Here is a 19151-nt window from a genome sequence, read left to right as displayed (position 1 = left end):
AAAAATTCTCACGACGTTTCGACCATAACTCAAACGGTCATCATCAGGTGTGTCGGTTTGCATGACACACCTGATGATGACCGTTTGAGTTATGGTCGAAACGTCGTGAGAATTTTTTATTGTTTTATATATATTTTGTTATTTTGTTGTTTCTCTTCAACGTGACTTTACCGAAAAAACTAAGAATATGTTATTTATGTTGTTGACATTGTTGTTGACATTGTTGTTGACGTTGTTGTTGTTGACGTTGTTGACGTTGATGTTGACATTGTTGATGTTGACATTGTTGTTGTTGACATTGTTGATGTTGACAAAGTTGTTGACGTTGTTGTTGTTGACATTGTTGTTGACGTTGTTGACATTGTTGATGTTGACGTTGTTGTTGACGTTGTTGTTGTTGACATTGTTGTTGACATTGTTGTTGTTGTTGACATTGTTGTTGACATTGTTGACGTTGTTGTTGACGTTGTTGTTGACGTTGTTGTTGACATTGTTGTTGTTGACGTTGTTGTTGACGTTGTTGATGTTGTTGTTAACGTTGTTGATGTTGACATTGTTATTGACATTGTTGTTGACATTGTTGATGTTGACGAAGTTGTTGACGTTGTTGTTGTTGACATTGTTGTTGACATTGTTGTTGACATTGTTGTTGTTGACGTTGTTGACATTGTTGACGTTGTTGTTGTTGACGTTGTTGTTGACGTTGACGTTGTTGTTGACGTTGTTGTTGTTGTTGACGTTGTTGTTGACATTGTTGTTGACGTTGTTGTTGTTGACGTTGTTGTTGTTGACGTTGTTGTTGTTGTTGACGTTGTTGTTGACATTGTTGTTGACGTTGTTGCAGGCTCCCTGACACCGTCCGGAGCTGGCTGGGACGAGGAGGAGGATGGTGGTGGTGGTGGTGGCGGTGGTGGCGGTGGTGGCGGTGGTGGTGGTGGTGGTGGTGGCGGTGGTGGTGGTGGTGGTGGCCGTCTCCGCCGCTCCCAGTGGGACTCACCCTCACCAGCTCCATCGCAGCACCTCCGCTCCTCACCCTCCTCACCCTCCTCACCCTCCTCACCACGGCACGGCGACAGGTGGCTCACCAGCTCACCCTCACCAGCTCACCCTCACCAGCTCACCCTCACCAGCTCACCCTCACCAGCTCACCCTCACCCTCAACCGCACCAGCTCACCCTCAGCAGCTCACCCTCACCAGCTCACCCTCACCAGCTCACCCTCACCAGCTCACCCTCACCAGCTCACCCTCACCAGCTCACCCTCACCAGCTCACCCTCACCAGCTCACCCTCAGCAGCTCACCCTCACCAGCTCACCCTCACCAGCTCACCCTCAGCAGCTCACCCTCACCAGCTCACCCTCACCAGCACACCCTCACCAGCTCACCCTCACCAGCTCACCCTCACCAGCTCACCCTCACCAGCTCACCCTCACCAGCTCACCCTCAGCAGCTCACCCTCACCAGCTCACCCTCAGCAGCTCACCCTCACCAGCTCACCCTCACCCTCACCAGCTCCCCTCACCAGCTCCTTGCTTACTCTCACTGCTCCTGAGCGAGTGGGTGGATTGGTGGGTCGGTGGATTGGTGGGTGGGTGGATTGGTGGGTGGATTGGTGGGTGGGTGGATAGGCTGGTGGGTGGGTGGATAGGCAGGTGGGTGGGTGGATAGGTGGGTGGGTGAGTGGGTGGATAGGTGGGTGGTTGAGTGGGTGGATAGGTGGGTGGGTGAGTGGGTGGATAGGTGGGTGGGTGAGTGGGTGGATAGGTGGGTGAGTGGGTGGGTGGATAGGTGGGTGAGTGGGTGGATGAGTGGGTGGATAGGTGGGTGGTTGAGTGGGTGGGTGAGTGGGTGGATAGGTGGGTGGGTGAGTGGGTGGATAGGTGGGTGAGTGGGTGGATGGGTAGGTGGGTGAGTGGGTGGATAGGTGGGTGAGTGGGTGGATTGGTGGATGGGTGGATAGGCAGGTGGGTGGGTGGATAGGTGGGTGGGTGGAAAGGTGGGTGAGTGGGTGGATTGGTGGATGGGTGGATGGGCAGGTGGGTGGGTGGATAGGTGGGTGAGTGGGTGGGTGGATAGGTGGGTGAGTGGGTGGATAGGCAGGTGGGTGGGTGGATAGGTGGATGGGTGACTGGGTGGATAGGTGGGTGAGTGGGTGGATTGGTGGGTGGGTGGATAGGCAGGTGAGTGGGTGGATAGGTGGGTGGGTGGATTGTTGGGTGAGCTGCTCCCTGATATTGCTGCTGTGTGGTTGTGGTAGTTGTGGTGATTGTTGTTGTTGTTGTTGTGGTGGTGGTTGTGGTGATTGTTGTTGTTGTTGCGGTGGTGGTGGTGGTGGTAGTTGTGGTGGTTGTGGTGATTGTTGTTGTGGTGGTTGTGGCAGGAGTTGCAGGTCGCGGGCCGTTGCAGATGAGAGTCCCCTGGGCACGCCGTCCTACAAATACAATGCCTGGGCCTCCAACAGGCTGCACCTGGGGGCCACACCTCGCTTGCGGAGCGCCACACACGGTCTCAACGCAACCACCACCGCAGCAACCACCACCACAACCACCACAACCACCGCAACCACCACCACCACAACCACCGCAACCACCACCGCAGCAACCACCACCACAACCACCACAACCACCGCAACTACCACCACAGCAACCACCGCAACCACCACCGCAGCAACCACTACCACCACCACTACTACCACAATCACCGCAACCACCGATACAACTACCGCAACCACCACCGCAGCAACCACCACCACAACCACCACAACCACGCAGGAGCACCGTCAGTGAGCAGCTCACTCACCACTCACCACCCTTCCACCCATCCACCCACCCACCCACCTATCCACCCACTCACCCACCCACCTATCCACTCACCCACCCACCTATCCACCCACTCACCCACCTATACACCCACCCACCTATCCACCCACTCACCCACCCACCTATCCACTCGCCCACCCACCCACCTATACACTCACCCACCCACCTATCCACCCACCCACCTATCCACTCACCCACACACCTTCCCACCCACCCACCCACCTATCCACTCACCTACCCACCTATCCACCCACTCACCCACCCACCTATCCACCCACTCACCCACCCACCTATCCACCCACTCACCCACCCACCTATCCACCCACTCACCCACCCACCTATCCACCCACTCACCCACCCACCTATCCACTCACCCACCCACCTATCCACCCACTCACCCACCTATACACCCACCCACCTATCCACCCACTCACCCACCCACCTATCCACTCGCCCACCCACCCACCTATACACTCACCCACCCACCTATCCACTCACCCACACACCTTCCCACCCACCCACCCACCTATCCACTCACCCACCCACCTATCCACCCACTCACCCACCCACCTATCCACCCACTCACCCACCAATCCACCTATCCACTCACTCACCCACCAACCAACCTATACACTCACCCACCCACCTATCCACTCACCCACTCACCTATCCACCCACTCACCCACCCACCTATCCACTCACCCCCCACCAATCCACCCATTTGGAGTCTGCGTCTCTCTCTCTCTCTCATCATCATCACGGTGGCTAGGTGATGTTGACTACCTCGCCTGGTACACAGGAGGTCGTGGGTTCAATCCCGAACCCTGCAGTATATTTGGAGATTTGGAGTCTCCGTCTCTTTCATCATCATCATCATGGTGGCTATGAGATGTTGACTACCTCGCCTGGTACACAGGAGGTCGTGGGTTCGATCCCAGACCCCGACACCTGTACGTGTGGAGTCTGCTTCTCTCTCTCTCTCTCTCCCCGTGGTTGCGTGGATTTCGCTGCTATGAATGTCCACGTGGTGGTGACAATGATGACGATGCTCAGCCACTCGGGTGAGCTGCTGTGATGCTGTGATAGCCCAGCTCGCTTCTGAACGAAGAGCCAAAGCGGGGAGCCCTACTCCCTGGTACATTAAAGCAGAGTTTCGTTTGGGCCTCTGTGGTACTCTATATGGGTGTCTATGAACGTCTATGGGTCTCTGTGCATCTCTGTGAGTCTCTCTGTGTCTCTAGGTGTCTGTATGGGTCTCTATGCATCTCTGTGAGTCTCTGTGTATCTCTATGAGTCTCTCTGTGTCTCTAGGAGTCTGTATGGGTCTCTATGAATCTCTATGGGTCTCTGTGTATCTCTATGGGTCTCTGTGTATCTCTATGGGTCTCTGTGTATCTCTATGGGTCTCTATGCATCTCTGTGAGTCTCTGTACATCTCTATGGGTCTGTGTATCTCTGTGAGTCTCTCTGTGGCTCTAGGAGTCTGTATGGGTCTCTATGAATCTCTATGGGTCTCTGTGTATCTCTATGGGTCTCTGTGTATCTCTAGGAGTCTGTATGGGTCTCTATGTATCTCTATGGGTCTCTGTGAATCTCTATGGGTCTCTGTGAATCTCTATGGGTCTCTGTGTATCTCTATGAGCCTCTGTGTCTCTATGAGTTTGTATGGGTCTCTATGATCTCTATGGGTCTCTGTGTATCTCTATGAGTCTCTTTGTTTCTCTAGGAGTCTGTATGGGTCTCTATGAATCTCTATGGGTCTCTGTGAATCTCTATGAGTCTCTCTGTGTCTCTAGGAGTCTGTATGGGTCTCTATGAATCTCTATGGGTCTCTATGAATCTCTATGGGTCTGTGTATCTCTATGGGTCTCTGTGTATCTCTATGGGTCTCTGTGTATCTCTATGAGTCTCTATCTCTAGGAGTCTGTATGGGTCTCTATGCATCTCTGTGAGTCTGTGTGTATCTCTATGGGTCTCTGTGTATCTCTATGAGTCTGTGTATCTCTAGGAGTCTGTATGGGTCTCTATGAATCTCTATGGGTCTCTGTGTATCTCTATGGGTCTCTGTATCTCTATGGGTCTCTGTGAATCTCTATGAGTCTCTCTGTGTCTCTAGGAGTCTGTATGGGTCTCTATGAATCTCTATGGGTCTCTGTGAATCTCTATGGATCTCTGTGTATCTCTATGGGTCTCTGTGTATCTCTATGGGTCTCTGTGTATCTCTATGGGTCTCTGTGTATCTCTATGACTCTCTGTATCTCTAGGAGTCTGTATGGGTCTCTATGCATCTCTGTGAGTCTGTGTGTATCTCTATGGGTCTCTGTGTATCTCTATGAGTCTGTGTATCTCTAGGAGTCTGTATGGGTCTCTATGAATCTCTATGGGTCTCTGTGTATCTCTATGGGTCTCTGTGTATCTCTATGGGTCTCTGTGTATCTCTATGAGTCTCTGTATCTCTAGGAGTCTGTATGGGTCTCTATGCATCTCTGTGAGTCTGTGTGTATCTCTATGGGTCTCTGTGTATCTCTGAGTCTCTCTGTATCTCTAGGAGTCTGTATGGGTCTCTATGCATCTCTATGGGTCTCTGTGTATCTCTATGGGTCTCTGTATATCTCTATGAGTCTCTGTATCTCTAGGAGTCTGTATGGGTCTCTGAATATCTATGGGTCTCTGTGTATCTCTATGGGTCTCTGTGTATCTCTATGGGTCTCTGTGTATCTCTATGAGTCTCTGTATCTCTAGGAGTCTGTATGGGTCTCTATGCATCTCTGTGAGTCTCTGTATCTCTATGGGTCTCTGTGTATCTCTATGAGTCTCTGTATCTCTAGGAGTCTGTATGGGTCTCTATGCATCTCTGTGAGTCTGTGTGTATCTATATGGGTCTCTGTGTATCTCTATGAGTCTCTGTATCTCTAGGAGTCTGTATGGGTCTCTGAATCTGTATGGGTCTCTGTGTATCTCTATGGGTCTCTGTGTATCTCTATGGGTCTCTGTGTATCTCTATGAGTCTCTGTATCTCTAGGAGTCTGTATGGGTCTCTATGCATCTCTGTGAGTCTCTGTATCTCTATGGGTCTCTGTGTATCTCTATGAGTCTCTGTATCTCTATGAGTCTGTATGGGTCTCTATGCATCTCTGTGAGTCTGTGTGTATCTCTATGGGTCTCTGTGTATCTCTATGAGTCTGTGTATCTCTAGGAGTCTGTATGGGTCTCTATGCATCTCTGTGAGTCTCTCTGTGTCTCTAGGTGTCTATATGGGTCTCTATGAATCTCTATGGGTCTCTGTGTATCTCTATGGGTCTCTGTGTATCTCTATGAGTCTCTCTGTGTCTCTAGGAGTCTGTATGGGTCTCTATGACTCTCTATGGGTCTCTGTGTATCTCTATGAGTCTCTCTGTATCACTAGGAGTCTGTATGGGTCTCTATGCATCTCTGTGAGTCTGTGTGTATCTCTATGGGTCTCTGTGTATCTATGAGTCTCTCTGTATCTCTAGGAGTCTGTATGGGTCTCTATGCATCTCTGTGAGTCTCTCTGTGTCTCTAGGTGTCTATATGGGTCTCTATGAATCTCTATGGGTCTCTGTGTATCTCTATGGGTCTCTGTGTATCTTTATGAGTCTCTCTGTATCTCTAGGAGTCTGTATGGGTCTCTATGCATCTCTGTGAGTCTCTGTGTATCTCTATGGGTCTCTGTGTATCTCTATGAGTCTGTGTATCTCTAGGAGTCTGTATGGGTCTCTATGAATCTCTATGGGTCTCTGTGTATCGCTATGGGTCTCTGTGTATCTCTATGAGTCTCTCTGTATCTCTAGGAGTCTGTATGGGTCTCTATGCATCTCTGTGAGTCTCTGTGTATCTCTATGAGCCTCTATGTATCGTCTGCAACCACGTGCAACCGCGTGCAACCGCTTGTGTGTGTGTGTGTGCTGCACAGATGGTGGGCGGGTGTCTCAGCGTGGCGAGGGCGGTGTGGGTGGCATCGTGTTCGACAACGAAGCGGACCGGGCACAGTGGGAGGAGGATCAGAAGGTGACCACACGCTGACGGTACCACGCTGGTACCACCACCACCACGCTGGTACCACGCTGGTACCACCACCACGCTGACGGTACCACGCTGGTGGTACCACGCTGGTGGTACCACCAGCGTGGTACCACGCTGGTACCACCACCACCACCACAACGCTGACACCACCACACTGACACCATACTGACACCACGCTGACACCACCACAACCATGCTGACACCACGCTGACACTACCACCACCACGCTGACACCACCACCACCACCACACTGACACCACCACCATGCTGACACCACGCTGACGGTACCACGCTGGTACCACGCTGGTACCACCAACATCACCAACACCACCACCACCAACACCACCACCAACACCACCACCACCACCAACACCACCAACAACACCACCACCACCACCAACAATACCAACACCACCACCAACACCACCAACACTACCACCAACAACACCACCAACAACACCACCACCAACACCACCAACACCACTAACACCACCACCAACACCAACAACACCACCAACACCACTAACAACACCACCAACACCACCAACAACACCACCAACACCACCACCAACACCAACAACACCACCAACACCACCACCAACACCACCAACACCACCACCACCAACACCACCGGTGATAGCGATTTTCTGAACCGTTCCTGGGCCTCCGCTAGGTCGACTCGGCCTCAAATGAGTAGTAGCTGGTGCAGTGTGCAGTAAACATCGCCACTGGGGAGAGACAAAGGCGGCCGGGCGTGGTGGTGGTGCTGGCCACCCACCCCCCCCCTCTGTGTGTGTGTGTGTGTGTAGCCACAGTGCTGGTAGCCTCCCCACCTTGCTGTTGCTCCCCGCTAACAGCCCTTGCCCTCCACCCACAGCCTGTCGAAGCTACACAGGGGGTTCTTTGCCCGCGTGTGCGTGCGTGTGTGTGTACGTGTGTGCGTGTGTGTGCGTGCGTGTGTGTGTGTGTACGTGTGTGTGTGTGTGCGCACAGCAAGCGGACCGGGAGTGGTACACGCTGGACGAGGGCTATGACGATTCCCGCAACCCGCTGGCAGGAGCCTCGAGCGCTTATGTCCAGCGGCGTGAGCAGCACGCCCAGACCCAGCGGCAGAAACGCGTGTCGGCACAGCGGCGGCAGATCAACGAGGTGACGGGGAGGGTGGGGCACGGAGAGCCACAGACTACTCACACAGTAGAGAGACCCACAGACTACTCACACAGTAGAGAGACCCATAGACTACTCACACAGTAGAGACCCATAGACTAGTCACGCAGTAGAGACCCACAGACTAGTCACACAGTAGAGACCCACAGACTACTCACACAGTAGAGAGACCCACAGACTACTCACACAGTAGAGACCCACAGACTACTCACACAGTAGAGAGACCCATAGACTAGTCACACAGTAGAGACCCATAGACTACTCACACAGTAGAGACCCATAGACTACTCACACAGTAGAGACCCACAGACTACTCACACAGTAGAGACCCACAGACTAGTCGCACAGTAGAGACCCACAGACTACTCACACAGAGACTCACAGACTACTCACTCACACAGAGACCCACAGACTACTCACACAGAGACCCACAGACTAGTCACAGTAGAGAACAACAGACTACTCGCACAGTAGAGAGACCCATAGACTACTCACACAGAGACCCACAGACTACTCACACAGAGACCCATAGACTACTCACACAGTAGAGACCCACAGACTACTCACACAGTAGAGACCCACAGACTACTCACACAGTAGAGAGACCCACAGACTACTCACACAGTAGAGAGACCCACAGACTACTCACACAGTAGAGACCCACAGACTTACTCACACAGTAGAGACCCACAGACTACTCACACAGTAGAGACCCACAGACTACTCACACAGTAGAGAGACCCACAGACTAGTCACACAGTAGAGACCCACAGACTACTCACACAGTAGAGACCCATAGACTACTCACACAGTAGAGACCCACAGACTAGTCACACAGTAGAGACCCATAGACTACTCACACAGTAGAGACCCACAGACTACTCACACAGTAGAGAGACCCACAGACTACTCACACAGTAGAGACCCACAGACTACTCGCACAGTAGAGACCCATAGACTACTCACACAGAGACCCACAGACTACTCACACAGTAGAGAGACCCACAGACTACTCACACAGTAGAGACCCACAGACTACTCAGTCAGTAGAGACCCACAGACTACTCACACAGTAGAGACCCACAGACTAGTCACACAGTAGAGACCCACAGACTACTCGCACAGTAGAGACCCACAGACTACTCACACAGTAGAGAGACCCATAGACTACTCACACAGTAGAGACCCACAGACTACTCACACAGTAGAGACCCACAGACTAGTCACACAGTAGAGAGACCCACAGACTACTCACACAGTAGAGACCCACAGACTACTCGCACAGTAGAGACCCACAGACTACTCACATGGTAGAGACCCATAGACTACTCACACAGTAGAGACCCACAGACTACTCGCACAGTAGAGACCCATAGACTACTCACACAGTAGAGACCCATAGACTAGTCGCACAGTAGAGACCCACAGACTACTCACACAGTAGAGACCCACAGACTACTCACACAGTAGAGAGACCCACAGACTAGTCACACAGTAGAGACCCATAGACTACTCACACAGTAGAGACCCACAGACTACTCGCACAGTAGAGACCCACAGACTACTCACACAGTAGAGACCCACAGACTACTCGCACAGTAGAGACCCACAGACTACTCACACAGTAGAGACCCACAGACTACTCACGCAGTAGAGACCCACAGACTACTCACACAGTAGAGACCCACAGACTACTCACACAGTAGAGACCCATAGACTACTCACACAGTAGAGAGACCCACAGACTAGTCACACAGTAGAGACCCATAGACTACTCACACAGTAGAGAGACCCACAGACTAGTCACACAGTAGAGACCCACAGACTACTCACACAGTAGAGACCCACAGACTACTCGCACAGTAGAGACCCACAGACTACTCACACAGTAGAGACCCACAGACTACTTACACAGTAGAGAGACCCACAGACTACTCACACAGTAGAGACCCACAGACTACTCTCACAGTAGAGACCCACAGACTACTCACACAGTAGAGACCCACAGACTACACACACAGTAGAGACCCATAGACTACTCACACAGTAGAGACCCACAGACTACTCACACAGTAGAGACCCACAGACTACTCACACAGTAGAGACCCACAGACTACTCACACAGTAGAGACCCACAGACTGCTCACACAGTAGAGACCCACAGACTACTCACACAGTAGAGACCCACAGACTACTCACACAGTAGAGACCCATAGACTAGTCACACAGTAGAGACACACAGACTACTCACACAGTAGAGACCCATAGACTACTCACACATTAGAGACCCACAGACTACTCACACAGTAGAGAGACCCACAGACTAGTCACACAGTAGAGACCCACAGACTACTCACACAGTAGAGACCCATAGACTACTCGCACAGAGACCCACAGACTACTCACACAGTAGAGACCCACAGACTACTCACACAGTAGAGACCCACAGACTACTCACACAGTAGAGACCCACAGACTACTCACACAGTAGAGACCCACAGACTACTCACACAGTAGAGACCCATAGACTACTCACACAGTAGAGACCCATAGACTACTCACACAGTATAGACCCACAGACTACTCACACAGTAGAGACCCACAGACTACTCACACAGTAGAGACCCACAGACTACTCACACAGAGACCCACAGACTACTCACACAGTAGAGACCCACAGACTACTCACACAGTAGAAACCCACAGACTACTCACACAGTAGAGACCCATAGACTACTCACACAGTAGAGACCCACAGACTACTCACACAGTAGAGACCCACAGACTACTCACACAGTAGAGACCCACAGACTACTCACACAATAGAGACCCACAGACTTACTCACACAGCAGAGACCCATAGACTACTCACACAGTAGAGACCCACAGACTACTCACACAGTAGAGACCCACAGACTACTCACACAGTAGAGACCCACAGACTACTCACACAGTAGAGACCCACAGACTACTCACACAGTAGAGACCCATAGACTAGTCACACAGTAGAGACCCACAGACTACTCACACAGTAGAGACCCACAGACTACTCACACAGTAGAGACCCATAGACTACTCACACAGAGACCCACAGACTACTCACACAGAGACCCACAGACTACTCACACAGTAGAGACCCATAGACTGCTCACACAGTGGAGACCCATAGACTACTCACACAGAGACCCACAGACTACTCACACAGTAGAGACCCATAGACTACTCACACAGAGACCCACAGACTACTCACACAGTAGAGACCCATAGACTACTCACTCACAGTAGAGACCCATAGACTACTCACTCACAGTAGAGACCCACAGACTACTCACACAGTAGATACCCATAGACTACTCACACAGTAGAGACCCATAGACTACTCACACAGAGACCCAGAGACTACTCACTCACACAGTAGAGACCCATAGACTACTCACACAGACCCATAGACTACTCACACACAGTAGAGACCCACAGACTACTCACACAGGAGAGACCCACAGACTACTCACACAGTAGAGACCCATAGACTACTCACACAGTAGAGACCCACAGACTACTCACACAGTAGAGACCCACAGACTACTCACACAGTAGAGACCCATAGACTACTCACACAGTAGAGAGACCCACAGACTACTCACACAGTAGAGACCCACAGACTACTCACAGAGTAGAGACCCACAGACTACTCACACAGTAGAGACCCATAGACTACTCACACAGTAGAGACCCACAGACTACTCACACAGAGACCCACAGACTACTCACACAGTAGAGACCCACAGACTACTCACACAGTAGAGACCCATAGACTACTCACACAGTAGAGACCCATAGACTACTCACACAGTAGAGACCCATAGATTACTCACACAGTAGAGACCCATAGACTACTCACACAGTAGAGACCCACAGACTACTCACACAATAGAGACCCATAGACTACTCACACAGTAGAGACCCACAGACTACTCACACAGTAGAGACCCACAGACTACTCACACAGTAGAGACCCACAGACTACTCACACAGTAGAGACCCATAGACTACTCACACAGTAGAGACCCACAGACTACTCACACAGAGACCCACAGACTACTCACACAGTAGAGACCCACAGACTACTCACACAGTAGAGACCCACAGACTACTCACACACTAGAGACCCATAGACTACTCACACAGAGACCCATAGACTACTCACACAGTAGAGACCCACAGACTACTCACACAGTAGAGACCCACAGACTACTCACTCACACAGAGACCCATAGACTCTCACTCACACAGAGACCCATAGACTACTCACACAGAGACCCATAGACTACTCACACAGAGACCCATAGACTACTCACACAGTAGATACCCATAGACTACTCACACAATAGAGACCCACAGACTACTCACACAGAGACTCATAGACTACTCACACAGAGACCCATAGACTACTCACACATTGAGACCCATAGACTACTCACACAGAGACCCATAGACTACTCACACAGTAGAGACTCATAGACTACTCACACAGAGACTCATAGACTACTCACACAGAGACCCATAGACTACTCACACAGTAGAGACTCATAGACTACTCGCACAGAGACCCATAGACTATTCACACAGAGACCCATAGACTACTCACACATTGAGACCCATAGACTACTCACACAGAGACCCATAGACTACTCACACAGTAGAGACTCATAGACTACTCGCACAGAGACCCATAGACTACTCACACAGTAGAGACTCATAGACTACTCACACAGAGACCCACAGATTACTCACACAGTAGAGACCCACAGACTACTCACACAGTAGAGACCCACAGACTAGTCACACAGTAGAGACCCATAGACTACTCACACAGTAGAGACCCATAGACTACTCACACAGTAGAGACCCATAGACTACTCACACAGTAGAGACCCACAGACTACTCACACAGTAGAGACTCACAGACTACTCACACAGTAGAGACCCACAGACTACTCACACAGTAGAGACCCACAGACTACTCACACAGTAGAGACTCACAGACTACTCACACAGTAGAGACCCACAGACTACTCACACAGTAGAGACCCACAGACTACTCACACAGTAGAGACCCACAGACTACTCACACAGTAGAGACCCACAGACTACTCACACAGTAGAGACCCACAGACTACTCACACAGTAGAGACCCATAGACTACTCACACAGTAGAGACCCACAGACTACTCACACAGTAGAGACCCACAGACTACTCACACAGTAGAGACCCACAGACTACTCACACAGTAGAGACCCACAGACTACTCACACAGTAGAGACCCACAGACTACTCACACAGTAGAGACCCACAGACTACTCACACAGTAGAGACTCACAGACTACTCACACAGTAGAGACCCACAGACTACTCACACAGTAGAGACCCACAGACTACTCACACAGTAGAGACCCACAGACTACTCACACAGTAGAGACCCACAGACTACTCACACAGTAGAGACCCACAGACTACTCACACAGTAGAGACCCATAGACTACTCACACAGAGACCCATAGACTACTCACACAGTAGAGACTCACAGACTACTCAAACAGAGACCCACAGACTACTCACTCACACAGAGACCCATAGACTACTCACACAGTAGAGACCCACAGACTACTCACACAGTAGAGACCCATAGACTACTCACACAGTAGAGACCCATAGACTACTCAGAGACCCATAGACTACTCACACAGAGACCCATAGACTACTCACACAGTAGAGACCCATAGACTACTCACACAGAGACTCAGACTACTCACACAGAGACCCACAGACTACTCACAAAGACCCATAAACTCACCTATCTAATGGGTCTCAATGTGAGTCTGTGTGCCGATTGGCTGACTGGCTGTGTGTGTGCTGATTGGCTGTGTGTGTGTGCCGATTGACTGACCGGTTGTGTGTGTGTGCTGATTGGTTGACTGGCTGTGTGTGTGTGCTGATTGGCTGACCGGCTGTGTGTGTGTGCTGATTGGCTGACTGACTGACCGGCTGTGTGTGTGCTGATTGGCTGACCGGCTGTGTGTGTGTGTGCTGATTGGCTGACCGGCTGTGTGTGTGCTGACTAGCTGTGTGTGTGTGCTGATTGGCTGACTGGCTGACCGGCTGTGTGTGTGTGCTGATTGACTGACCGGCTGTGTGTGTGTGTGTGCTGACTGGCTGACCGGCTGTGTGTGTGTGCTGATTGGCTGACTGACTGACCGGCTGTGTGTGTGCTGATTGGCTGACCGGCTGTGTGTGTGTGCCGATTGGCTGACTGACTGGCTGTGTGTGTGTGTGTGTGCTGATTGGCTGACTCGCTGTGTGTGTGTGCTGATTGGCTGACCGGCTGTGTGTGTGTGTGCTGATTGTCTGACTCGCTGTGTGTGTGTGTGCTGATTGGCTGACTCGCTGTGTGTGTGTGCTGATTGGCTGACTCGCTGTGTGTGTGTGCTGATTGGCTGACCCACCTCCCCACCAGGACAACGAGCGGTGGGAGACGAACCGAATGGTGACGAGCGGCGTGGTGCACCGCCTCGAGGTGTCCGAAGAGTTTGAGGAGGATAGTGCAGCGAGGGTGCACCTCATGGTGCACAATCTGGTGCCGCCCTTCCTGGACGGGCGCATTGTCTTCACCAAGCAGGTGAGAGCGATCCCGGTTGCGCGCAATCCCGGTTGCGCGCAATCGTGGTTGCGAGCGATCCCGGTTGCGCGCAATCGGGCGCAGTTGGACGCAATCGCGTGCAGTTGCATGTCTGTGTGTGTGTCTCTGTCTGTGTGTGTGTCTCTGTCTGTGTGTGTGTCTCTGTGTGTGTCTCTGTGTGTGTGTCTCTGTCTGTGTGTCTCTGTGTGTCTGTGTGTGTGTGTCTCTGTGTGTCTGTGTGTGTGTGTCTGTGTGTGTGTCTCTGTCTGTGTGTCTCTGTCTGTGTGTGTTTCTGTGTGTCTCTGTGTGTGTGTCTCTGTGTGTCTGTGTGTCTGTGTGTGTGTCTCTATCTGTGTGTGTGTGTCTCTGTGTGTGTGTCTCTGTGTGTGTGTGTATCTGTGTGTGTCTCTGTGTGTGTGTCTCTGTGTGTGTGTCTCTGTGTGTCTGTGTGTGTGTCTCTGTGTGTCTGTGTGTGTGTGTCTGTGTGTGTGTCTGTGTGTGTGTCTGTGTGTCTGTGTGTGTGTCTCTGTGTGTGTGTCTGTGTGTGTGTCTCTGTGTGTGTGTCTCTGTGTGTGTGTGTCTGTGTGTCTCTGTGTGTCTGTGTGTGTGTCTCTGTGTGTGTGTCTCTGTGTGTGTGTCTCTGTGTGTCTGTGTGTGTGTGTCTCTGTCTGTGTGTCTCTGTGTGTCTGTGTGTGTGTCTCTGTGTGTGTGTCTCTGTGTGTCTGTGTGTGTGTGTCTCTGTGTGTCTGTGTGTGTGTCTCTGTGTGTGTGTGTCTCTGTGTCTCTGTCTGTGTGTGTCTCTGTGTCTCTGTCTGTGTGTCTCTGTCTGTGTGTCTCTGTGTGTCTGTGTGTGTGTGTCTCTGTGTGTCTGTGTGTGTGTGTCTCTGTGTGTCTCTGTCTGTGTGTGTCTCTGTGTGTCTCTGTGTGTGTGTCTCTGTGTGTGTCTGTGTGTGTGTGTCTCTGTGTGTCTCTATGTGTGTCTCTCTATGTGTGCCTGTGTGAGTCTGTGTGTGTGTGTGTGTGTCACTGTGTGTGTCTCTCTGTGTGTGTCTCTGTGTGTGTCTGTCTCTGTGTGTCTCTGTGTGTGTGTCTCTGTGTGTGTGTCTCTGTGTGTGTGTCTGTGTGTGTGTCTGTGTGTGTGTGTGTGCTTCTGCGTGTGTGTCCGTGTCTGTCTGTGTGTTGTCTGTAGCTGTTAGCGCTATGAACCTGGCGACCCGGGTTCTATTCCCGCTCACGGCCGACACCGGTGACGATCATCTGAACCGGTCCCGGGCCTCCCCTAGGTCGACTCAGCCTCAAATGAGTACCTGGTGGCGATGTGTGAACATCGCCACTGGGGAGACAAAGGCGGTCGGGCGTGGTGTTGGCCACCCACCCCCTCGTGTACCGTGCCGGCCTTCATAGGTGCTGCTCGCTAACAGCACTTGCCCCTACAGTCTGTGAAGGCTACACGGGGGATCTTTGTCTTTGTGTGTAGCCGGAGCCGGTGGTTCCGGTCAAGGATCCGACCTCTGACCTGGCGATGATCGCACGCAAGGGGAGCCTCTTGGTGAGGAGACACCGGGAGCAGAAGGAACGCAAGAAGGTAACCCTCACCACACGCTCACCACTCGCTCACCACACGCTCACCACACGCACGCTCACCACACGCTCACTCGCTCACCACACCCTCACCACACGCTCACCACACGCTCACCACACGCTCACCACACGCACGCTCACCACACGCTCACCACACGCACACTCACTCGCTCACCACACGCTCACCACACGCACACTCACACGCTCACCACACGCTCACCACACGCTCACCACACGCTCACTCGCTCACCACACGCTCACACGCTCACCACACGCTCACTCGCTCACCACACGCTCACTCGCTCACCACACGCTCACTCGCTCACTCGCTCACCACACGCTCACCACACGCACGCTCACCACACGCTCACCACACGCACGCTCACCACACGCTCACTCGCTCACCACACGCTCACCACACGCTCACCACGCGCTCACTCGCTCACCACACACGCTCACCACACACGCTCACCACACGCTCACTCGCTCACCACACACGCTCACCACACGCTCACCACACGCACGCTCACCACACGCTCACTCGCTCACCACACGCTCACTCGCTCACCACACGCTCACCACATGCACGCTCACCACACACTCACCACACACACTCACTCGCTCACTCGCTCACCACACGCTCACCACACGCACGCTCACCACACACTCACCACACACGCTCACTCGCTCACCACACGCATGCTCACTCGCTCGCTCACCACTCGCTCACCACCCCCTCGCCCACCCACTCGCCACCCGCTCACCTCTAGCTCACCACGCGTGTGAGTCCCCTGCATGTCTGCGTGTCCGAGTGTCCGAGTGTCCGAGTGTCCGCGTGTCCGAGTGTCCGAGTGTCCGCGTGTCCTCGGGAGTACACCTAGCCTGGCGCGATCGCCGCGGCGACGTCACCCCCGCTTGGTAGTGAACGGCGGTGGTTGTTGTTGTTGTTGTTGTCTGTGTGTGTTGTTGTTGTCTCTACGGGGAGTGGTGGTGCAGCGGTTAGCGCTATGAAGCCGGCTACCATCACCACCACCATCACCACCACCATCTCCATCACCATCGCCGCCACCACCATCATCACCATCAGCACCGCCATCACCATCATCACCACCATCACAACCACCACTGGGGGAGAGACAAAGGCGGCCGGGAGTGGTGCTGGCCACCCACCCCCTGGGGCCGGCCTTCATAGGTGCTGCTACTCGCTAGCAGTCTGTTACAGGCTACACGGGGGGTCTTTATCTGTGTGTCTGTGTGTGTGTGTGACTGTGTGTGTGTGTCTGTGTGTGTCTGTGTGTCTCTGTGTGTGTGTGTCTGTGTGTGTCTGTGTGTGTGTCTGTGTGTGTGTCTGTGTGTCTCTGTGTGTGTGTGTCTGTGTGTGTCTGTGTGTGTGTCTGTGTGTGTGTCTGTGTGTCACTGTGTGTGTGTCTCTGTGTGTGTCACTGTGTGTCACTGTGTGTGTGTGTCCAGGCTCAGCACAAGGACTGGGAGTTGGCTGGCACCAAGCTGGGCAATATCATGGGGGTGGCAAAGGAGGAGGATGCGGGGGCGGCGGAGGGCAAACCGCAGGCGGCGGACCAGGGAGAGCTGGACTACCGGTACCCGCTCGCCCGCCCGCCCGCTCACCCGCTCGCTCACTCGCCCGCCCGCTCACCCGCTCGCTCACCCGCTCGTTCGGTCACTCGCCCACTCGCTCGCCCGCCCGCCCGCTCATCCGCTCACTCACCTGCTCGCTCGCCCGCCCGCTCATCCGCTCACTCACCCGCTCGCTTGCTCACTCACTCACCCGCTCGCTCGCTCACTCACTCGCCCGCCCGCTCACCTGCTCGTTCGCTCGCTCACTCACTCGCCCACCCGCTCACCCGCTCGCTCACTTGCTCACTCGCCCATCCGCCTGCTCAGTCACTCGCTCGCTCACTCGCCCGCCCGCCCGCCCGCTCACCCGCTCGCTCGCTCACTCGCCCGCTCACCCGCTTGCTCGCTCACTCGCCCGCTCACTCGCTCGATCACTCGCCCGTCCGCTCACCCGCTCGCTCACCCGCTCACCCGCTCGCTCGCCCGCTCGCTCACCCGCTCGCCCGCTCGCTCGCCCGTCCACTCACCCGCTTGCTCACTCACTCACTCACTCACCCGCTCGCCCACTCGCTCGCTCACTCACCCGCTCGCTCGCCCGCTCGCTCATTCACTCACCTACCCATTCGCCCCGCTCGCTCACCTCCTCCTCCACTCGGCGTGCTTGCGTGCGTGCGGTCGCCGTGGTTACGTCGTGCGTGCGGTCGCCGTGGTAACGTCGTGCGTGCGGTTGCCGCGGCGATGGCAGCACGGAGCAGAAGTTTGCGAGCCACCTGACGGAGAGGGTGGAGGCCAGCAGCGAGTTTGCGCGCCACAAGACGCTCCTGGAACAGCGGCAGTACCTGCCCATCTTCGCCGAGCGCGAGGAGCTGCTCAACATCATCAGGCGCGTCGAGTGCACTCGCTCACTCGCTCGCTCGCTCACTCGCTCGCTCGCTCACTTACTCGCTCACTTGCTCACTTACTCACTCACTCACTCGCTCGCTCGCTCGCTCGCTCACTTACTCGCTCGCTCGCTCGCTCACTTACTCACTCACTCACTCGCTCACTCACTCGCTTACTCACTCGCTCACTCACTTACTCACACACTCACTCACTTGCTCACTCACTCACTTACTCACTCGCTCACTCACTTACTCACACACTCACTTGCTCACTCACTCACTTACTCACTCACTCGCTCACTCACTTACTCACACACTCACTCACTTACTCACTCGCTCACTCACTCACTCACACACTCATTCGCTCACTCATTTCCTCACTCACTCGCTCACTCACTTACTCACAC

General features: G+C 53.2%; 1 protein-coding gene across 1 annotated transcript in view; it reads left to right on the top strand.

The window, feature by feature from the left end:
- Positions 1-19151, top strand: part of LOC116957033 (pre-mRNA-splicing factor ATP-dependent RNA helicase PRP16) — an 83335-nt gene that overhangs the window by 12350 nt on the left and 51834 nt on the right. The window contains 8 exon segments of the mRNA XM_076055046.1: positions 845-1076; positions 2381-2505; positions 6754-6848; positions 7857-8012; positions 14546-14707; positions 16185-16292; positions 17759-17886; positions 18609-18746. Coding sequence (XP_075911161.1) covers positions 845-1076; positions 2381-2505; positions 6754-6848; positions 7857-8012; positions 14546-14707; positions 16185-16292; positions 17759-17886; positions 18609-18746 — 1144 coding nt within the window.

The sequence above is a fragment of the Petromyzon marinus genome, chromosome 69 (assembly GCF_048934315.1).
Source record: "Petromyzon marinus isolate PM22_M1 ecotype Great Lakes invasive population chromosome 69, UKy_Petmar_22M1.pri1.0, whole genome shotgun sequence".
Taxonomy (NCBI): Eukaryota; Metazoa; Chordata; class Hyperoartia; order Petromyzontiformes; family Petromyzontidae; genus Petromyzon; species Petromyzon marinus.
Note: the sequence above shows the minus strand (reverse complement) of the source record. Positions and strands in the feature narration are given on the sequence as shown.